The 20,785-nt window shown below is 34.8% G+C and overlaps 1 protein-coding gene and 1 non-coding gene across 3 annotated transcripts in view; one reads left to right on the top strand and one right to left on the bottom strand.

Moving 5' to 3' along the window:
- Window positions 1-20,230, top strand: part of DSC3 (desmocollin 3) — a 47,310-nt gene extending 27,080 nt beyond the window's left edge. The window contains exons 10-17 of one of the 2 annotated variants that reach the window (XM_063076970.1): window positions 6,872-7,131; window positions 7,240-7,382; window positions 8,591-8,815; window positions 11,163-11,387; window positions 13,521-13,642; window positions 17,632-17,889; window positions 19,896-19,938; window positions 20,019-20,054. In XM_063076970.1, coding sequence (XP_062933040.1) covers window positions 6,872-7,131; window positions 7,240-7,382; window positions 8,591-8,815; window positions 11,163-11,387; window positions 13,521-13,642; window positions 17,632-17,889; window positions 19,896-19,922 — 1,260 coding nt within the window. In that variant the 3' untranslated portion in view covers window positions 19,923-19,938; window positions 20,019-20,054. Of the gene's footprint in view, window positions 1-6,871; window positions 7,132-7,239; window positions 7,383-8,590; window positions 8,816-11,162; window positions 11,388-13,520; window positions 13,643-17,631; window positions 17,890-19,895; window positions 19,939-20,018 lie in introns of both variants that reach the window. The other variant, XM_063076969.1, reaches the window with a different exon arrangement.
- Window positions 10,990-11,063, bottom strand: TRNAV-GAC (transfer RNA valine (anticodon GAC)). The gene has a single exon. It is a non-coding gene; the product is annotated as a tRNA-Val (tRNA).
- Window positions 20,231-20,785: the final 555 nt, after the last annotated feature.

The following is a 20,785-nucleotide window of genomic DNA, read 5'->3' as shown; positions in this document are numbered from 1 at the left end:
ACTGATTGTTTTTCCTCCTTATTGGTCCAAATCGATCCAGTCTTCGTATGGACTCTCCAGAAAGCAGAGCTCCAAATAAGGACCTCAATATAGGTATATATTTAGGAAGTATATCCCAGGAAGACAGAGTGAAAACAGGGAAATGAGACAGGGAATGATGAAAGGCCAATCAAGTTTGCATTATTAAGCTAGTCACTTCTGGTGTTCAGCCATTCAAGGAACCAGTAGAATGTATCTCAGAATAATCTCCTCAAAGAGGGATACCTGGAGCATTTACCCATCAACCCCCAGCTTCAGTACTCATGCCCCACTGGTTGAGGGTTACCCCCAAAGAGCCTAAATTCCTCTGCACTTCTGGGCTGGGCTATGCCTACCTTTGGCTGAGGGAGCCTCTGGCTTCAGAGGAAACCTTGAATCTGAAAAGCCATATCTTCAGGTGCTTGAGAGTTGAATCTATTAGCATAAATGGGAGCTGTCCACCATAGCTGCATCTGAAGTTCAGGGTGAGCTAGGGGCTGTGCCGTACAGTTGTTTTGAAAAGGGCTGCTATGCATTTAGTACAGTATGAACACTTACACAGTACCAACACTCATCTCAAAATTGATGCGATTCCAACAGATATTTTATAAAACGATTGCAAAACAGATATTTTGTTTCACCTTGACATCCTCCACCCCTCCTTGCCTTTCTCTGGAAATGAGTCTAAGAAATAGTTTGAGATCTGGGTTGAACAGACAATGTTAACTACAGAAGCTCAAGTCGGAGACCCAAGCTCAGACCTTTTAACGCATTGCTAAGTTTTTGCTATCTGCTTCTTGGTCAGAAGACTACTACTCAGGTTTCTCATTCAAGGCCATTACTCAAGATCTACATGGAAAAACTGTTTTATCATCATTGTTATTTATTTTATTTTTTCTTTTTTTCTTTTTCATGACCGGTAAGGGGATTGCAACCCTTGGCCTGGTGTTGCCCGCACCGTGCTCAGCCAGTGAGCACACCGGCCATCCCTAGATAGGATCTGAACCCGCGGTGGGAGCGCCGCTGTGCTCCCAGTGCCACACTCTCCCGAGTGAGCCACGGGGTCGGCCCCGTCATTGTTATTTTTAATATCAATGGTTTTGTCTCACTTAGGGAGGCAAAATTTAAATAACACTAGGGATTAAATATCATTGTAAGTTTTTTTTTGACCAGTACAAAATGATCTCTAATAAAACTTTCTCAAAAGAATATAATATATATTTTTAAAAGGCCTAATCAATGAGTATATGTACTCAATATTCTTTTGTATGCCTTTTTTTCCAAGGAGTTCTAATCATAGGTATATTAAGAAAAATTTTTCCAAATGTCTTTGGAAATTATAGCCTACATGCTGCACTATTTCTCATTCCATGTGACTGACAAATATGTTTCATTTCTGGATTCCACCCCAGGATTTCTCAGGATGAAAGCAGTTAGATTGTGATATTTTACTGCTTTGTCTCTGGTTCAGTTTAATTTAATTTTACATATGAAGAATATAGAAAATTTCATTCCCAACACAATTTGTATTCCTTTATTTCCATTGTTTTTAAACATAAGATAGTTGCACTTATATTTAATAATTACACCCTAGTTTCTACATCAAGGAAATACTTTAAGTATTTTTAGAATTTTAAAAATTAGTTACCATGAACCAGGCACCTTTTATGTCACAGGGAATGACACTAAGCAACTTATGTAAGTTGCATCTTGTTGCTTGTTTTCATGTCCCCTTTAGGATAAGGTATTATTATCCACAGATTATAGTGAAAAACTAGTGAAAAACAACCTGAGCCTAATGGAGGTAAATAAATTCCTCAGAGTCAAACATGTAGTAATTCTCCACCATGGAATACAGACCTGGTCTGTATTGCTCCAAAGTCAATGACCTTTCCATTGCATTATGCCATGCCCCATCAAACCCATATGGTGGTTTGTATCCCATATGTCACAGCACCCATTTGCAGCCTCTTATCATTGAATCCAATTATATTTCCACATTCATTCCTCATATTAAACCCAAATGAACATTAAAGGCTAAATGCCAGACATTAAGCCAAATGCTTAAACTGTAGTAACTACTTAAGCATTTAAAATGTCAATGGATTTATTATTAAATCTATTTATTAATAAATTTATTAGTCATTTTTAATTTAAGTTTTGAATAAGCAGTCCATTTTTAAAGTTCAAAGTTCAAAGGAAGCAAAAATTGTAAAATGTCTCACTTTTACCCTGGTTCTTCAGCCACTCAGCTCTTGGAAGAGTCAATGAATGTTTCCCAGTTCTTGTATGTTATTCCAAAGGTATTTTATATATATATATATATGCAAACACGTCGAAGTAGTTTTTATTATGTTTCTTTTTAAAACAAATATATATTTTTCAATTAACATATCTGAGCTCGTTACACATGCATCTGTAATATTTCATAGTATGGACATACAATCTTTTTTAAGCAGTCCCATATTTATAGAAGTTTAGACCATGTCAGTGGATATCCTATACTCCTTGCTCTGCACCTTTCTTCATTCAACACTTCTCTCTGAAGTCACTACATATTAAGATGTAAATAGTTTCATCATTTTTATAGATATGTATTATAGATATTATGTTATAATATCAATGCTATAGATGTAACATATTTTTTAACTGTTCCCATATTTTGCTTGTTTGATTTTCCAGATGAACTTTCAAATCAGCTTCTAAGTTAAAAAATAGTCCTCATGATGTTTTTTAAGATTATATTAATTTCGTAGAAAAAATCAGGGAGAATTAGCATTTTTCTCATATTAAGTCAAGATCAAGACTTAAGACCAAGTCTTGACCAAGATCATAATTTTATTTTTTTCAAGTGTTTTAAAAATTTCTTCATTTATATAATATGTATTATATAGTAAGCTTATTTATCAAAATTTTATTTTATTTACATTGAAATGGGGCTTTTATTATAGCTCCTAGCTGGTTGTTGTTTGGATATATAAAAGTTATTAATTCTTGTGTATTCATTTTGAATTCAACCAACCTATTAACTTGTTTCGTTGTTTGTAATTCTATTTGGATTGGTAACTTTGATTGTTTATGTATAACAAAGATGCATATAACTGCAAATAGAGGTAATTTTACCTCCTCTTTTCCAGTACTTCTAATTTATTATTTAAGTAGGCTCCAGAACAATGTTTTATCAATTAATATTATGAATTATATTGATAAATTTTTTATTAGACAATCATTGCATTTCTGAAAAAACTGTACTTGTCATGTTGTATTCTTTTTTAAATGTTCTTTCCTGTTAGGTTTTGTTCCCAACTTGTGTCTAGGATTTACATCCATATTCACAAATGAGGTTTGTCTGTAGTTTTCTCCTTTTGTACAAATGCTGTTAAACTTTTCTATCAATTATGCTTGCTTCATAAAAATAACTTATTTCCTTCTTTTTTCCATGCTCTAAAACAGTATAAAACAACCCTAACAACATTGAATTGAAAGGTTTATAAATCCTCACAACCACCCCACGTGGTTGCTACATTCTTCCTATTTCTACACGAGGAGGCTGTGTCAAAGACAAGTTACATGCTGCATTTAATACAGCTGGGATAGGTGATTTGTCCCTGCACATTCAGGCAGTTGAATGTCTAAACTGTCCAGGACAGATAACTCTGTTCATACAGCCAGGATGCAAATCTGCATAAACCCTGTGCTGTTTTCCTTCTCGCTTGGTATCCCTGGTTCATATTTCCTTATATCTCCTCTTGTACATTTTTGGGTTATAGCCGTGACTTAATCTGCACAAGGGGACCATCTCTTATTGGAACTTTAATTCATTTCTACTTTCCGTGTTTGCTTTTTAACTCATCTCCTTATTCTGTCATTATCAGCTCATTTGCTAATATTACCTTCTCTTTTTCTTTGAGTCATTCATATTATTCTTTAGCAATTTGCTCAGTAAAATTTGCATTTCCCATGTTATGTCTGCCATTCCATATTTTATGCAAACCCATAGAAAATGTGACTTCTCACAGAGCTCCTTTGGTAGCCACACTGGCATTGATGGATCATATTCTTCTCTTTGGAAAAGATTTGTGATTGTGTAGTTAAGTTATATCATTAAGTAATTTTTAACCTCAGGGAGGCATCGTTTATTTTAAAATCAAACACTGTATAATCAGGGTGTTCGAAATCTATCTTTCTGTCATTTAGGCTTTGTACCTAATGATGACTAACATTCTCCTTACTGGTTACAGTAAAGAATGACATCATTGTGTTGATTACTCCAAAGGAATCCTCCTCCTCCAATGCCCTGGTTCTTCCTTGTTAGTCAGAATAAATGTTTGAGAGAGGAGTGCACTTAGTTCCTTCCTTTATATCTTAAAGGATTAAATAATCAGTAGGCTATGCCAAGAATTGCTCAGAATATAGTTCTTGTAGCTGAATAAAGCTTGAAAACATTGTCTTGTTGGCTGATGTCTCTTATTGCTGTTAACAAATACATGACTTATTCCCTTCATTTGCTTGTGTGACAGCTTGAGAGATCACTCAGAACTATAGTATAAAGCACTTAGTGTATGCTATAGTGTTAAATGTCATTCTTACAACAATTGTACAGAAGAGAAAACTTAGTCTCAGAAAGATTAAAAAATGTTCCCAAAGTCACATAGCTAGGATGTAGTACAGACAGGACTTGAACCTAGGTCTCTTTGATTCTAACTATATGCTCTTAAGCACTATGGTAAATTGCTTTGCATAGCTCTGTGATCTTGGAAATTTAGCCTCTATATTATCTTTAAAATGGGAATAATACTTCTTTCTGCCTCCCTAACAGCTATTGAAATATAATACTAAAAATGGAAGCACTTGGCAAACTGTAGGATATTATTATTTTATTTTAAAAAGCCATACTATGTCTTTGGGATTAGTGTGATTATTTTTCATAATAGGTAATTTTCTGCAACTATAGAGCATGAGCTGATACAACCTTTAGCTGAGTCTTGGGTAATCTTTCAATCTCAGTGTTCTCTTTCAATTTCAGCAGTAGCAGTGGTATATATGGGCTTGAATGAAGATGATATTGTTCTGGGTCATTCTAAACATGGACGGTCTTCAGTTCTGTCTCCACAACAATACATGGTCTAAAGAGTTAACATCTCAGTGCAGATACAAGATATTTCTGAACAACTTTTTTTTAAGTGATGAAACAAAAATGTATGCTGAGGTAGAAGACAATTAACATGCTTTCATTAATCATTGGGATCTCATCCCACCAAATTTTTAATCTTGCAGGCTTTTAAACCACAAAGGCAATATCTAATTTAAGACTTGAAAAACTGCACAAAGAAACTCTAAGGCTTTAGCAAGTGGATCTGGATTGAATAGTTGCACCTCCTTCAGTGCAAATAAGCAGTCCGTTAGCTGTTCCCTAAATTTCCATCCATTTCTCATTGCAGAGGGCTGCTCTTACTCTACACGATCATACCAACACATGTAACTTGTCAGACAGTGTTCATCAGCATTAAATAAACAAACATTAACACTTTTTCCTTCCTGACTTTCCAGTTTCTGGGATATTCACAAAAAATAAGAGTATCACATACATTTTCTGGATTCTAAGATTCAGAGATTTTCTCGACTTCTAAGTGGATTCATAATATTTGTATCTCAGTCTGTTAATGCCTAGGTGTGAAGAAAGGTTTAAAACAGTTTTATTCATAACTTTTGATTTTGTTCAATGTTTGGCCAGTGATTGTTTGAAAAAGCACAACGAGAATTTAAAAAAAACTGTTTCAACTTTACAGTACAGTGTAAATAGTGTTTTAAGGGTTTTGCTTGATTTGCTATCCCAAAATCAATTGTAATCAAAGGATTGATTTGAAAAGTTTTAGAGGCTAGTGAATCAATTAAGTAGTACAGTAGAGCAGAAAAGGACTCAGGCCAGAATACCTGGCTTCAAACCCAGCTCAGAATATCTTTTGGCCTTAGGAAAAAATCAGGTAATCTCACTTTTCTCTAGTGTCCTGCTCTCCTGCTCAGTAAAATGAGGATGGTGATAATACTACTTATAAAGCTGTGAGGATTCAGTGAGTTTATTTTCACTGCTTAGAGTTGTGCTACGTCTTTAATAATGATTACCTTTAAGCACGTCATATTTATCTTACTCCTTAGTGTTTCCACTGTAGGAGATTCATCGGATAAATTATAGACAAGGACAAAGTATAATTCCCAAATTGGCAAAAATGTATTTTTCATAAAAATGGATATTGAGCCTGGGTAAAAATTTTACTTAACTCATTTTTGAAGGTACCAGCAAAAAAAAAAAAAAGCAGATTCCTAAGAACAACTAAAACCCAGGATGGATTTTCATAAAAGGAAAAGCTGAAATGAAATGGCCAGTTAGATACCTATAGAGCAATTGAAACAGACATTTGGAATATCTTTTCTATAAGGCAGAAAGTAAAATCATTGCACCTTTTCAGTTTTAAGTAAACATCTAACTTTACAAGAGCTGTAAAATGCCTGGGCCCTAGTCAACAGTAAATAGTAAATCTAAGTTGTCTTCTCCTAGAGAGTCAGATGACCTTTGGCCAGCCTGTTGGATGGGGCTCTAAGAAGATACCAAAACCTGCATTATTTCCAGGTTCAGGATAACCTTACTAAGGGTTCCTAGTAAGAGTGAAATATAAAAATATTTTAGAAATTTCTTTTCCACCAGCAGCCAAAAAAAAAAAAAAAAAAATCAATATTAACAAAATGTGAACATGGAAATTATGCAGCACTGTTCATACTGAAAAAAGTTCACTAGCTATTTGAGATGCCAAGTGAATTTACACTGATGCTGATATGCATGTGCTTTATTTTAAAGCCACTGAATTATGAAGAAAACCATCAAGTGATCCTGGAAATTGGTGTAAGCAATGAAGCTCCATTTACTAGAGATGTTCTACCCAGATTGACAACTATTAACAGAGCCTTGGTTACTGTTCATGTGAAGGATCAGGATGAGGGGCCTGAATGCAGCCCTGCAGCCCAATACATACGGATTAAAGAAAACTCACAAGTGGGGTTAAAGATCAATGGCTATAAGGCATATGACCCTGAAACTAGAAGCAGCAATGGTTTAAGGTACAAGGAAATATGTAACCAATATACTAATAATATATTTGTAATAATTTAGATGCTATGTTATTTTAAAACATTTTATAATTCTAAAGACTTATTTTCTATTAACAGGTACAAAATATTGCATGATCCTAAAGGATGGATCACCATGGATGAAACTTCGGGGTCAATCAAAACTTCTAAAATCTTGGACAGGGAGGCTGTAACTTCCAGAAATGAGTTATATAATATTACCGTCATGGCAATAGACCAAGGTAAAAAAAAGAAGGCATTTAAATCTGGTATTTTGTAAAGGGATTGGAGAATAAACTACAATTATTCTTGTGCAAAATTATTCTTGTGGTAAGTACAGTCATCTCTTGATATCCACAGGGGATTGGTTACAGGACCCCCTCAGATACCAAAATCTGAGGATTCTCATGTCCCTATGTAAAAATGGCATAGTATTTGCATATAACCTATGCACATCCTCCTGCATATTTTAAATCATGTCTAGATTACTTATAATACCTACTACAATGTAAATGCTATGTAAATAGTTGTTATACTGTATTGTTTTCTAATTTTATTATTTTTATTATTGTGTTGTTATTTTTTTCCAAATATTTTTGATCTGCAACTGGTTGGATCCATGATGCGGAACCTGTGGATAAGGAGGGCTGACTGTATATGGAATTCTTACAAATTACTTTAAAGAGTCTGTTCCTTTGTCTCTTAGTCATCTAACAAGGTGAAACTGCTTGGTGACAAGAAGCCATGCCTTAGTTATATCTCCAACATGACAGGAGCTTAAATACCTATATATCTCTGTGTTGAAAAGTGAAGATAAAAAAACCTAGAACCAGATGAAATGGTCTCATCAGACTCTTCCAGATCTCTTGGTGTCATTTAAAATCAAGCCTTTAAATAGCTCTGCTGATTATTAGGTCAAGGTGATTGTTTCCTTGAATTCTGCTTTTTAACATAACTGTGAATTTCCCAACCTTAGCTTCATAGTAAAAAAAAATATCACTGTGTAGACACTACGTTATACAAACTGAATCAGAATCTCTAGTTGTGGAGCCTGGGCATCATATATTTAAAAAATTTCCCTAGGTGGTTTGAATGTGTACTGGGATTAGAATTTCTGTATCCACATTACTATTGCTGATTAACATCTGCCCCAGCAACCCAGGAAAATGGAGAGTTTAAAATTCAGTTATCGATTTTTATTATTTGGTAGTAATTCTGGTAAAAGGTATATTGGTAGTTGTATTTGATACTATCAACAGCAGTAATTATTTTAGATTATGTGAAGATGTTATTTATCAATCTATGGTCTTATTTATTTAAGATTTTCCATAATAATAAGAGTTTATTAAAAAGCCCAATATATCATGTATAGAATATAATTGATTTTTTTCCCCTAAGAAACTATAAAAGAATTAAAAAATTACACCAAACCTTATTCCTTTCTTCTTAGCTGGTAGATCATGTACTGGAACTCTTGCAGTGAACATTGAAGATGTGAATGATAATGCACCAGAAATACTTCAAGATTATCTAGTAATTTGCAAACCAAAGATGGAATATACTGACATTTCAGCTGTTGATCCTGATGAACCTGTCCATGGAGCTCCGTTTTATTTCAATTTGGCAAACACTTCTCCTGAAATCAAAAGAATATGGACCCTCTCCAGAGTTAATGGTATTCAATAAAAAATAATGATTTATATACTCTGAAATAACTGAGAATAACTGGAGAATAGATTTACTTATTTACTTACACAAAGCATAAAGTAAAATTAATTCTCATTAATAAATTCTAGAAGACTAAACCTTTTAAAAACATTGTGTGGGGGCTGTGTTATACATTGTATAAAAAATGAAGGAAATTAGAATTTTTATGAAGGTAATATTTACATTTACGTCAAAGACAAAAAAGCTTTGTTAAAATATTGGTCAGCTTATCATTATGACAACATTTTTGCTGTGTTTTTTTTAAATAACTGTAATGGGATATGGAGAGACCAGATAATGTGTAGTTTATAGTGTATTGTAAGCAGGCTCTAGAAATGAGGACTCTGGGTATATGGGACAAACACTCCATGGTGTCCTGGGAGTGGGATATGGAAAGGCACCTGGCATTGGAGCGTTCAATGGCTGCCTCCTATGATAGCAGTTTCTGGGGGATGTAGTGTCCTATAATTCATTCACACTTTACTCTTGTTTTGTTACTCTGTCACGCTCTTTCATATAACTGGACTTTTGAGTATGCTGCCCTTCTGCTTAGAACACCTCCTTTTCCATTTCTTCTCTTGATATTCATTCATAATATTTATGAGAACCTACTATCTATCAGTCACTGTTCCAGATCTTGAGGATATGTATAAAGATGAGCAAAACAGAGATAATCCCAGCTCAGGTGCTCAACTCTGTGAAGTCTTTCTTGAGGTAGATGGAGTGGCACCATGACCTTTTGCTACCTGTATTATAGTGCCATGTTGTATTGTCATCTGTTTACCTCTCTCCTTCAACACGTGAGTTTCTCAGAACATTTCTAATTCATCTTTGAATTTCTAGCACCTAGCCCAGTGCTTAGTAGATACTAACTGCTTAATAAATGTTTGTTAACTAATAATTGATTAATAAATATGCATACAAGAAGAAACATACTAGGGGAATAAGTACATCAGTGTTGTTAGAAATTAGAAAGGTTTAGTAGGAATGCCAAGAATTTGGATTGGAGGAAGGGTGGAATCTGGTGGTGAAAGACCTTATGTGCCAGGCCGAGGAGGCTGCTCTTTGTGTGATAGGTGACAGCAGTTGTGTATTGGGGATGTGCAAGTCAGACACACCCAGATTTATGTCTTATAAAAGTGACATTGGTGGCAGTGAGGAGGACAATTTGAAGAGGGCAGAGTTAAGTGGCAAGGAAAATTCAAGGCTCCTGCTCCTCTGTGAATAAATAAGACATGACTATAGCTCAATTTGTGGTCTTGAGGGAAGGGAGGGACTTGAAGGATCTTACCTTAGACATAATGTGGTCCTGAAGGGTCCCAAATAAATGCAAGTGGGAATCCACATCCTCTGGTGAGCTTTCGGGTATGAGGCACAGCCAAAATCTTTGAAGTTCTTACAGCTGTAACAGCACATTTAGTCAAGGCGTAGAAATTGCAGGTGACTTCCAGGATGTGTCTTATGCTACTTTGTCATTGTGCATAGTCTATTATAAAAACTCAAAAAGGTTGTAATTACCATGGAAAATCTGTGTAACTTTTGGTCAGGTTGATAATAAGGTCATAAAACCAAGATATCAAGATTATTGGGGGAAATTGACTATCAAATTGTGAATAAAAATGAATTGTTGTGATACAGATATATCTCTTTGTGGGGAAGCCTTATAACTAGCTTGAGTGATATTAATTAGCTTCCTGGTATTGAGATTACTTCCAGATGTAAGGCATTAATCATAAAGTATCTACTGTGTTTTGAAAAATTACCTTATCCGTAAAGATAATGGACAGATACCAGAAGGTAAGTAGATAAGAGACTGTGAATTTAAAACATCCTTTGTGTATATCTGTAGGTGTTAATTCTTTTTGAGTATATAAACTGGTACTAAAGAAAAATGCTTGAACTGTATCTTAAGAGACCCTCTAGCATGTTCAGTTTGTATGGATAAGGGAATATTAAATATTGCTGGAGTGCTACTGGGTCACTCCAATGCCAAATTATTTCTTTAGAGCTCTCTTCTAAACAATTACAAGGGGCAGCATATATAAGGTAATATTGGTGCTTGAAAAGATTAAATAAAGTTCTCCACTTTTATTTATTTTCACGTGAATAGAGTCTTTGTTTGTTTGTTTTGTTTTTGGCAGCTGGCCAGTACAGGGATCGAACCCTGAACCTTGGTGTTGTCAGCACCATGCTCTGACCAACTGAGCTAACTGGCCAGCTCCATGAATAGTGCCTTTAAAACAAGTGTGATGAAGCAGATGCTAAGGGAGAAATAACTGGTCATTAAAAATAAAATTCTTTTATTTTTTTTTCAGATACGGCTGCCCGTCTTTCATATCGGAAAAATGCTGAAGCTCAAGAATATATCATTCCCATTACTGTGAAAGATAGAGCAGGTCAATCTGCAACAAAAAACTTGCGAGTTAATCTGTGTGATTGTACCCATCCAAGTCAGTGTCGCTCGGCTTCAAGGAGTGCGGGAGTAATACTTGGAAAATGGGCGATCCTTGCCATATTATTGGGTATAGCACTACTATTTTGTAAGTACTTTCACTTATGTCAAGTTAAAATGTGTAATAAAAAATATGAGCTCAGGAAGAGGACTTTAAAAAGTGATCTTCCTTTACAAGCTCCCTTTGGGTATCATCTGAGTTCAGTTTGAACATTTTCTGTGGAAGGGCACATAATCCTTCTTGAGATAAAAGATTTCATACTAGGACAGAATTGTTGAAAATTCCTTAGATTGAACCTAATCTGTCCAACATATTGCTTTTATTTCTCGGTCTTAGTGCTATCACTTTTAGGGCTAAATGGAACAATCTAAAATTTCTGCCAAATGAAAGTTCAGTAAAAATCACTTTCTTATATGTCTTCTCACCGTTCAGCCACAGACTTACGGGAAGTGTTCAGTTCACAGCAAAATCTCTTCTTTGGTATATCTCGCCAATTGTGGATTCCATTAACTCCAACTTGCCAGTTGTGTAGTTCATAATGGCACCGCATTTTTCCTCTCTTTTTACTTCCATCTAGTCCTTTAGCCTGATTAGCTTTGTTGTGTGATCAGAGTAGTAGTTAAAAGCAAGATTTGGGAACCACCAGTCTTACCACTTGCAAGCCATGTGACCTGGGGCAGGTTACTTAACTGTGCTTCAATTTCCTTATCCATAAGAGGAATAATTAAAGTAGAGTTCTGAACGGAGTAGCACTAGGAATTGATGGAGTTAATGCATGCAAATGCTTAGAAAAATGAATGGTAAATTTCTAGTAAGTTATCTTTATTTTTCATTAATTCAACAAAATAAATATATATTGTACACCTACTATAGGCGAAAAACTGTCATAGGTGCTTGGAATTCATCAGTGAACAAAATAGACAAAAAAACCAAGCCAAAAACCCCTGTCTACCTTGTGATGGTAAATGAATAAATATATTGAATGCCATGAAGGAAAAAAATACAGTAAAATAATTAGGATTAGTAGTGCTGTAGTGATTATTGTATATGTGAGAGGTTACTGGTGCCAGTGATTGCAGTTTTCAATAGATAGGTCAGGCCTGAGAAGATTATTTAATGGTTTAGTTTATTTAATGATTTTTGGAAGAGATGAAAGTGTCAACCATCTGGCATACCCGGGGGAGGAGCTTTTAGTTAGAGACGAAAGTCAATGCAAAGACCTTAATGTGAGATTATGTCTAGAGAAATCAAGGAATGGCAGGGAGACCACTGTGCCTAGACAGTTGTGGATGAGGAGAAGAGGATTAGGAAAAGGAACCAAAAAGGTGGCACAGGTCACATAGAGTAGGCAAGAGTTGGAACATTTTTTCTGTAAGGACCAGATGGAATATATTTTAAGTTTTTCAGGCCATGTGATTTCCATTGAAACCAATCAAATCTGCCCTTGTAACAAGAAAGCAGCCATAGAAAATATGTAAATGATGGGCATGGCTGTGTTCCGATAACTTCATATATGGAGATTAAAATTTGAATTCCATGTAATTTTTACACATCGTGAACTATAATTCTTCTTTTGATTTTTTTCCAACTATTTAAAAATATAAAGCCTTAACTCACGAACATACAAAAGTTTGTAATTGTCTGGATTTGGGGCTGTAGTTTGCCAATCCATGGTATAGGGTCTTGTAGACTGTTAGAAAGAATTGTTGCTGCTATTATTAGTCTTGTTATCATAGATTTTCGATCTCCCATGATTATGACATAGAATAAAAATTCTGAATAGATAAGATACAAACTAGGCTCAGTTAAGAGACTTGGAGATAAACCTATGCTGGGAAAGAAATCTGTTTTGTCATGTTTTCATATGGGCAAGTCATCCTTTTGGGAATCAGTAAATTTCTTCAAAGTCTTTGTCTTAAATAAATGTCAGTGATTTTTTTCATGTACAACCTAACTCATGATTCTATATACTTTAACATCATGGATAGAATTCAAACTCTTAATTAGAGAGGGATATAATAAAAAGTATATATGATTGCTTCACATTTAAAAATCTAAGCTAAATCATGGCCTGTTAATTTAGAAAGGCGAAGAAAACTCATGAGACTATCCTTAGTGGCGTTAGTTTCCTCTTATTATAACCCTTAGGTCAAAAGAAATGAAAGATGATTATTTTATTTTATATATGTTAAACTAAATCTTATTTTTTTAAAAAACCAGCTGTATTGCTAACTTTAGTATGTGGAATTGTTGGTGCCACAAAAGGAAAAAGGTTTCCTGAAGATTTAGCACAGCAAAACTTAATTATATCAAACACAGAAGCACCTGGAGATGACAGAGTGGTAAGTAATTTTTTAAATGAGTCTTTATCTCTATCTCCTATAACTTCTTTTACTCATCCTCATGAAGTTCTTTCAAAATTTAGAGTTAATTTATATTTTTAATTGGGTCAGATTTTGTAGGCATAAATATTTTGTCTGTCAATATTCAAATATTTCTATAGTGATATTTATTAAACTTCTTAATAGATGTTATTGTTTTACTTATCTTTTTTCACTCTCTAGTGTTATGATTTAAAGCTTGTGCCTTTGATATTGTGAATTTATTATAACAATAATCTTTTTGGCTGCTCTCTGCAGTGTACATTTCCAGATGTTATTTGTTCATTTAACTCTTTGCCCTTTTATAACAGAAAAAAAGGAGCTTGCTAAAAATTCTCGAGACAACTAAGAAAATATCAAAGAGATATATGTAAAAAATAAAATGGGGAGGTATTTGGAAGATCACTGCTGCTCTCTTTTCTTATATAATTTTTGGACCTCTGAGGTGCTTGTCTCTATGTTTTCTGTTTTGTGGGAGGTATATTATAAAAGTACTCACAAGGCATGTTATCTCCTCAAAAAAGATTTATTTACTGGGAAATAGAATCTACTCTTGTGGAAAAGATAAATAGGAACATGACAATAAACCGATACGATAAGGCACTGTCAGAGTTTAAAGGTACTTATGATTCATAAATATACTCCTGTAGTTTGGAACAACTAGAAAGGCCTGGTGAAAGAGCTATAGTGTACTTTGTCATTTAAAGAATAAAAAGGGTTTGAAAGTGAAGAGATGGTGGGAATAGCTAAAGAGGAGGAAACATTCTAAAGAGTAAGAAAGGAGATGACAAAGTTTAGGGACTATTCAATGAACAGTAAATAAATTGGTTTAGAATGAAAGGAAAATCATGCGTTGGAATAGAGGCTTGAAACTTGTTAGGCATTGGGAAGGCAGATATGAGAGAGAACCGGGAGATGGGACTTTGGTATGCCACACTAAGGATTTTGGATTTATTGTCTTGGTCCGGGAGAGTCTGTCAAGGCTTTTCTGCAAGAGTGCTCCATAATGTGAGAGGTGTGATGCTCAGCCAGTAGGGGGGGTCAGTGAGGACAGGAAGACATCAGAGGTGGGGAAGATGAAGGCTTATGATCTTTTGATAGTTTAAGCATGAGATAACTCTACTAGGATGATGGTCATTGATATATTATGTTAGGAATGTATAAGAAATATTTTTAAAGTATAAATGATAAGGTTATTGACAACCTTATCAACAAAGTAAAAAGTGCAGACAAAGTGGTAAAGGCCATAGCTAGGGACAATGGCTACATCTCAGTCTTTTTCTCTATCTCAGGGTGAAAATACCCCTCTTATCTACTGTTTCTCTCTTTCCACTCTTCCCCATCATCATGCAGAATCGTAGTCCATCTATGCTTGACATGCCTACATGTGGAATCCTGCAATTATCTCTTCAGGTAGAAAATAGGTTTAGTACTTTGATAGTCCTTGACTCATAGTAAGTTCTTATTTTATATCTAAGAATAGAATGAATGAACCTTATTTAGTATTTATTCTTTGCCATTTGATGCTAGAACTGATGGTATTGATTGGCCATTTCACCATGTTAAGTGTTGTCTGTTAGGAATTCTTCTAAGAAGGGCTTGGAATTATTAATTTAGTCAAGAACATAGTTTTAGGCAAATTTTTATAAACTATAACAAAATTTCATAGTGAATATATAAACTCAATTTAATACAATGAGTAAAGGTGATGATTTTAGTTTTGGATCAGAGTTTCAGTTGAAGACAATCAGATGAGGTTAGGAGTTGGATGAAAAATCAGGACTGGAAAAGTAAATCTGGAAATTATTGACATGGATAAGGAGTCCATGTGAGAATAAACTGAAGAATGCAGATGGCGGGCAGGAAGATAAGAGCTTGCACTGTGGGCTCAGCATCGATTTTAGTTTATTTTCAGTTCTCCTTTAATTAGCTTAGAAGTATGATCTCTGAACATACATTTATTATGACAAAATTATACCATCAAGGAGATTTAATAATCAGGATTTTTTTTTCCTAGTAATACTATTTTACTGTAAGAGCAACCAAAGTAAAAAAATATAGGGTAGCACTGCCACCAAATGGCTAGTTTTTAGTTCTCTTTTCTGGTATTTTTTTCTAAGGCTATGAGCTAGCGTGTGTGACTTTTGTAGAAATATTTCAGGTTCAGTAAATGATCTGAACTTGAAAATCTTTCAGTTTATTTAGAGACTCTGCACATTGAATAGAAAAAATTAAATTGATAGGATGGCACAATGGAGAGTCCAATTATAATGGAAGTTCCTGTCATGAAAGTAACGATTTATAATTACAGCTGAGGTTACCACTATATATAAACTTCTGACCTGTGGCCCAGAGGGTTGGAGTGAAGTTCTAGTATTAAGTTAATGTTAAATCAAGTCTTTTTCATTTTAAAGTATTTACTTGACTCTTTGTCCTTCTGTAGTTCTGCCATATCTCTTTTCCTTGGAAACTGAATTTTCTGAAAGAAAAATTTATATTTGATTTCTCTATAATATTACTTTTGTTTATTCAGCATTCCTTGGAAATTCTTTTGACAAAGATCACCAAAGGCCACTTTTTACCTGAATCCGATGGGCATTTACTTTATTTGAACCAGTCCTTATCATACCCTGATTTTTTTTTTTTACATCATTGACTATACTGTAGTCAACCTAAGTACTGTCCTTACTATAATCCTCTTTGCATAAGTCAGTCCTGCCTCTCTGATTTTCTCAATTATCTTAGTGGCTTTTCCAGTGTTATTTCCCTTATCCACCCCTTGAAACATGATTTTTCTAGAAGTTCTACCCTTGGCCCTTTTTTCTTTTGGTTTACAATTTTCTCTGGATATCTCATGTATCCCTGTGGCTTCAACTATCACCTATTCGGTAGTGACTCCCAGAATTATATCTCCAGCTCAGATGTCTCACCTGAACTCTAAGTCCACATATTCTTCTATTTGTGTTGGATATCCCATGTTTCTCAAGTTCATCACATCTAAAGTTGAATTGCTCACCCTCATCTTGCCCACCAGCACATCTTTCATCCCTGTTTCAGGGAATTGTACCATCTATCTAGTTGCCCAAGTAGAGCACCACGGAATAATTCCTGACTCTCCTCTTCACTGCTCATCCATATAGCCTCCCCCAGACTCTACAGAGTGGCCCCTCTTCTTTCAGTCATCACTGCTTCTACCTAGGCTAACGTCCTCATCACTTTTCACCTGGAATAATTCAGTGACCCCCCCATCTGATCTTCATGGCACTAAATACGTCTCTTTCTTGTTTTTCACATTATTGCCTTGAATGATATTTTAAAAATATGCTTCTCTCCTTAATAAGTTAAAATATTTCATTGGGTTTCCATAGTCTTCATGATAAAGTCTAAATTTTTTTAGTATGGCGTTGGATCTTTATATTATTTGCCCTTTTATAACCTCTCTAGTTTCATTTTCTCTCTCTCTCTCTCTCAACTCTGTGTGGTAGCGATTTTCAACTGACTAAATTCAAGGACCCCTGAAACACCTTGTTTGCCTCCAGACCCTCCCACAGGTATTTGATTTTTCCTTCCACTCCTGCTGGTCTTTGGTCTCTCAACTCAGAGTTTTCCCAGTCTGCTCCCCTTACCCTCTCTGGGTTTGAATTTTGGTGTTTTACCTCTGTGCTCCTGTAGCATTCTGTGCTCACCTATCTAGCAGAGGAATCACATTTTTAAAAGAATTATCTGTTTTTCTGCTTCATTGGAATAAAAGCTACTTGGAGCCACTATTGGACCATGTCTATCTTTGCACCCTATGCCTGTGCATCTGGACACATACTTAGGAACTGATAAATGTCTGTTGAATGAATGAATAAAAGGGAGAATAAGTATTCTTACTACCATGTCTTCTTCTGACTTTATTTGGAATCCACTTTCTTCCAACATGAATTATTTTATTTTATATATTTCAGTGTTCTGCCAATGGATTTATGACCCAGACGGCCAACAACTCAAGCCAAGGCTTTTGTGGCACGTTGGGATCAGGAGTCAAAAATGGAGGGCAGGAGACCATTGAAATGGTGAAAGGAGGACACCAGACCTTGGAATCCTGCCGGGGGGCCGGGCATCATCACACCCTGGATTCCTGCAGGGGAGGACACATGGAGACGGACAACTGCAGATACACTTACTCGGAGTGGCACAATTTCACCCAGCCTCGTCTTGGTGAAGTGAGTTTCCCTAGGTGTTTTGACTCTAAAGCTTAAATTGCCAAGTGGAGAACAGTAGGAAATTGAAATTAACGTATTTTTTCAGAAACTGCTTTTCCATTTTTTTTGATGTAACTCCTCTTGTTCTCTGGTCACTTTTTAATGCTCTTTGATTTTGGTATATTATTTAATTTAAAAGAGAATTTATTGCATCTGTCATATTTCACTTAATATTTAAAATACCATAAAAATTGGAGGTATCCAATATCCTTCACTAAATTTTCACTTTTAGGTGTGCGCTTACCTCATGAACTCTTTTGATATAGAAGAATGTGAAAAAAATTCTAGTTTCTCACAATCATAAACTTTCCAAATCAAATCTGTATTTCTCTGTGAAAACACAAACACCTGTATGCAGTTTTAGGATAAAGATTAAACAACACAGTTTATTTATTTTTAAAATTTTATTATAAATTGACAAATTATAATTGTATATATTTGTGGGGTACAAGGTGATTTTTTTGTTATATGTATACAGTATGGAATGATTATATCAAGCTTATTAACATAGCCATCACTTCAAATACTTATTTTTTATGGTGAGAACACTTGAAATCTACTCTTTCAGAAAATTTGAACTATACAATATACTATTATTAACTATGGCCACCATTATATAAAATATTTTTAACATATAAAGTACCAGGCAAATAGAAAGTATTTTTATTCAGAAGAAAGCACGAATGTGAAAGAAAGAAGGGATTAAGTAATGGGTTCTGAGTCCCCATCAGAATCCCCCAAGAAGCTTTTAAGAAATACTAATGCCTGTGCTTCACCTTAAAAGATTCTAATTTAATTGCTATTTAAAAAAAAATTTTCAGGTGATTTAAATGTGCAATTGGGGTAGAGAGCCACTGGATCAAATGTTCTTTTTGGTGATAAGTTGTACTGTAATCAGTTGATACCAGTGATCAGTAGATACCTTGACCCGTGGATACCAGTGCCATTGTAGAACACTGGACCAGGAACCCTTAATCCTCGGATAAACTGCAAACGGGCAGTATTCTGTAACAGGGCTGTAGGTTCTCATATGTCTACAGCATTTTTTATTTTGTCACATTCAAGTGTTAATCTTTTTTCTGTTTCTAGACAGTCAGTAAGTTCAGGTTGAGAAGGAGTGAAGCTTAGGACAAATGCTTAGGAATGTTTTCAGTGTGCACATCAGGTAATGGAGTTGACCCTGACAAGGTCATGAAGAAAGATGCTTGATAACGGAAGCCAAGCAGGTGAGCTCCAATAGGAGTCGATCCACAGGTGAGGACAGGGAGGAGGCCCTGGAGTTTGGCAGATTGGCAGACAGCGATGAGGGCAGATGTGGCTGAATGCTTGGCCTCCTCGTTACAAAAGCCCAGTTTTTGTAATGCAGGTTAAGTTGATTACTTTCCATTTCAGTGAATTTTTTTGTGCGTCTCTGTATTTTGCCATGTTTTGACTTCCTTGGAAACTTGACTCCAAAGTCGATACAGTAATTCTTGCTCACTTTATAACTGCACATAATAAGCAATTTTAGTTAACACTTAAATTGTACATTTACTTCATGCTAGGCCTAATAAGTGTATATTTTTTTGCATTATTTTTTCATCATTAATTTCCAAAGTAATCCTGTGAGATAGCCACTCTCAGTATGCCCATTTCACATGTGAAGAAGTGAGACTTAAAGTTGTTTAGTAACTTGCCCAAAGTTTTATAGCTAGTTGGTAAAGCCAGACCTTTGACTCAAAACCAAAACTATTTGACATTCTAACTCAAATTCCTAACCACTTATGCATATCATCTCCATTTTGTAGACTAGCCTGACCTATAAATATAACATTTAGAGATGAAGATTTAATGATAACTTAAATGTACTTAAATATAACATTTGTGTACATAATTTTTTATTTGTATGGATTGCTATAAATGTAAAATATACTTACTTTTTGGTATGGTTGTGATATAGACCAATCATGTGCATTTTTTGTGTGTAGGAATCCATTAGAGGACACACTGGTTAAAAATTAAACATAAAAGGTAAATAAAAATAAATTTTATGTTCATATGTTTAAGTTGTTTAAAGCAATAGTACAATCCATTTTTTTTTGATTTTACAGAAATTGCATCTATGTAATCAGAGCGAAGACCACATGCCATCTCAAGATTATGTCCTTACGTATAACTACGAAGGAAGAGGATCTCCAGCTGGTTCTGTAGGCTGTTGCAGTGAAAGACAGGAGGAAGACGAACTTGACTTTTTAAATAATTTGGAACCCAAATTTGTTACATTAGCAGAAGAATGTACAAAGAGATGATGTCACAATTAGGTCTTTGCCAGACATTCTGGGGGGTTCCAAAAATGATATTGTAAAGTTCAATTTCAATTTATATATATATATATTAGTTACTAAAATTAGTTATGCATAATTAATTTTTCTAATTTTGAATTATGCTACTCACCAATTTGTATTTTTAAAACAATTTGTTGTTTATCTTTTCCAAGAAACGCAACGTGTTAAAATTGAAAATTAGAAAATCTCATGGTGTAGCATTGGAATTAAGGTCTATGAAGGACCTGCTTGCTCTTCTTTGCAAACATCATTCTTGTTGAGTAAATATTAGTCCAACAATAGCTAAGCTATGCTAACATCACATTATTACATACTCACTTCAAGTGATAGTTTAAAAATAGACAAGAAGTAGTAATATTATTATTTGAAGATAAAAATAGACAAGAAATATTACTGTCACTGTTTGAAGAAAGTTTTGGGAGAGAAACAAGTCTAAATTAAATTAAAAAATTTTGCAGCTCATAAATAATTGGGACCAGCCCTCCCCCTCCCAATCTTCCCAAATTCTTCATTTGACTGTAGAGGCAAAATTT

This window comes from Cynocephalus volans, chromosome 13 (assembly GCF_027409185.1).
Source record: "Cynocephalus volans isolate mCynVol1 chromosome 13, mCynVol1.pri, whole genome shotgun sequence".
Classification (NCBI taxonomy): Eukaryota; Metazoa; Chordata; class Mammalia; order Dermoptera; family Cynocephalidae; genus Cynocephalus; species Cynocephalus volans.
Note: the sequence above shows the minus strand (reverse complement) of the source record. Positions and strands in the feature narration are given on the sequence as shown.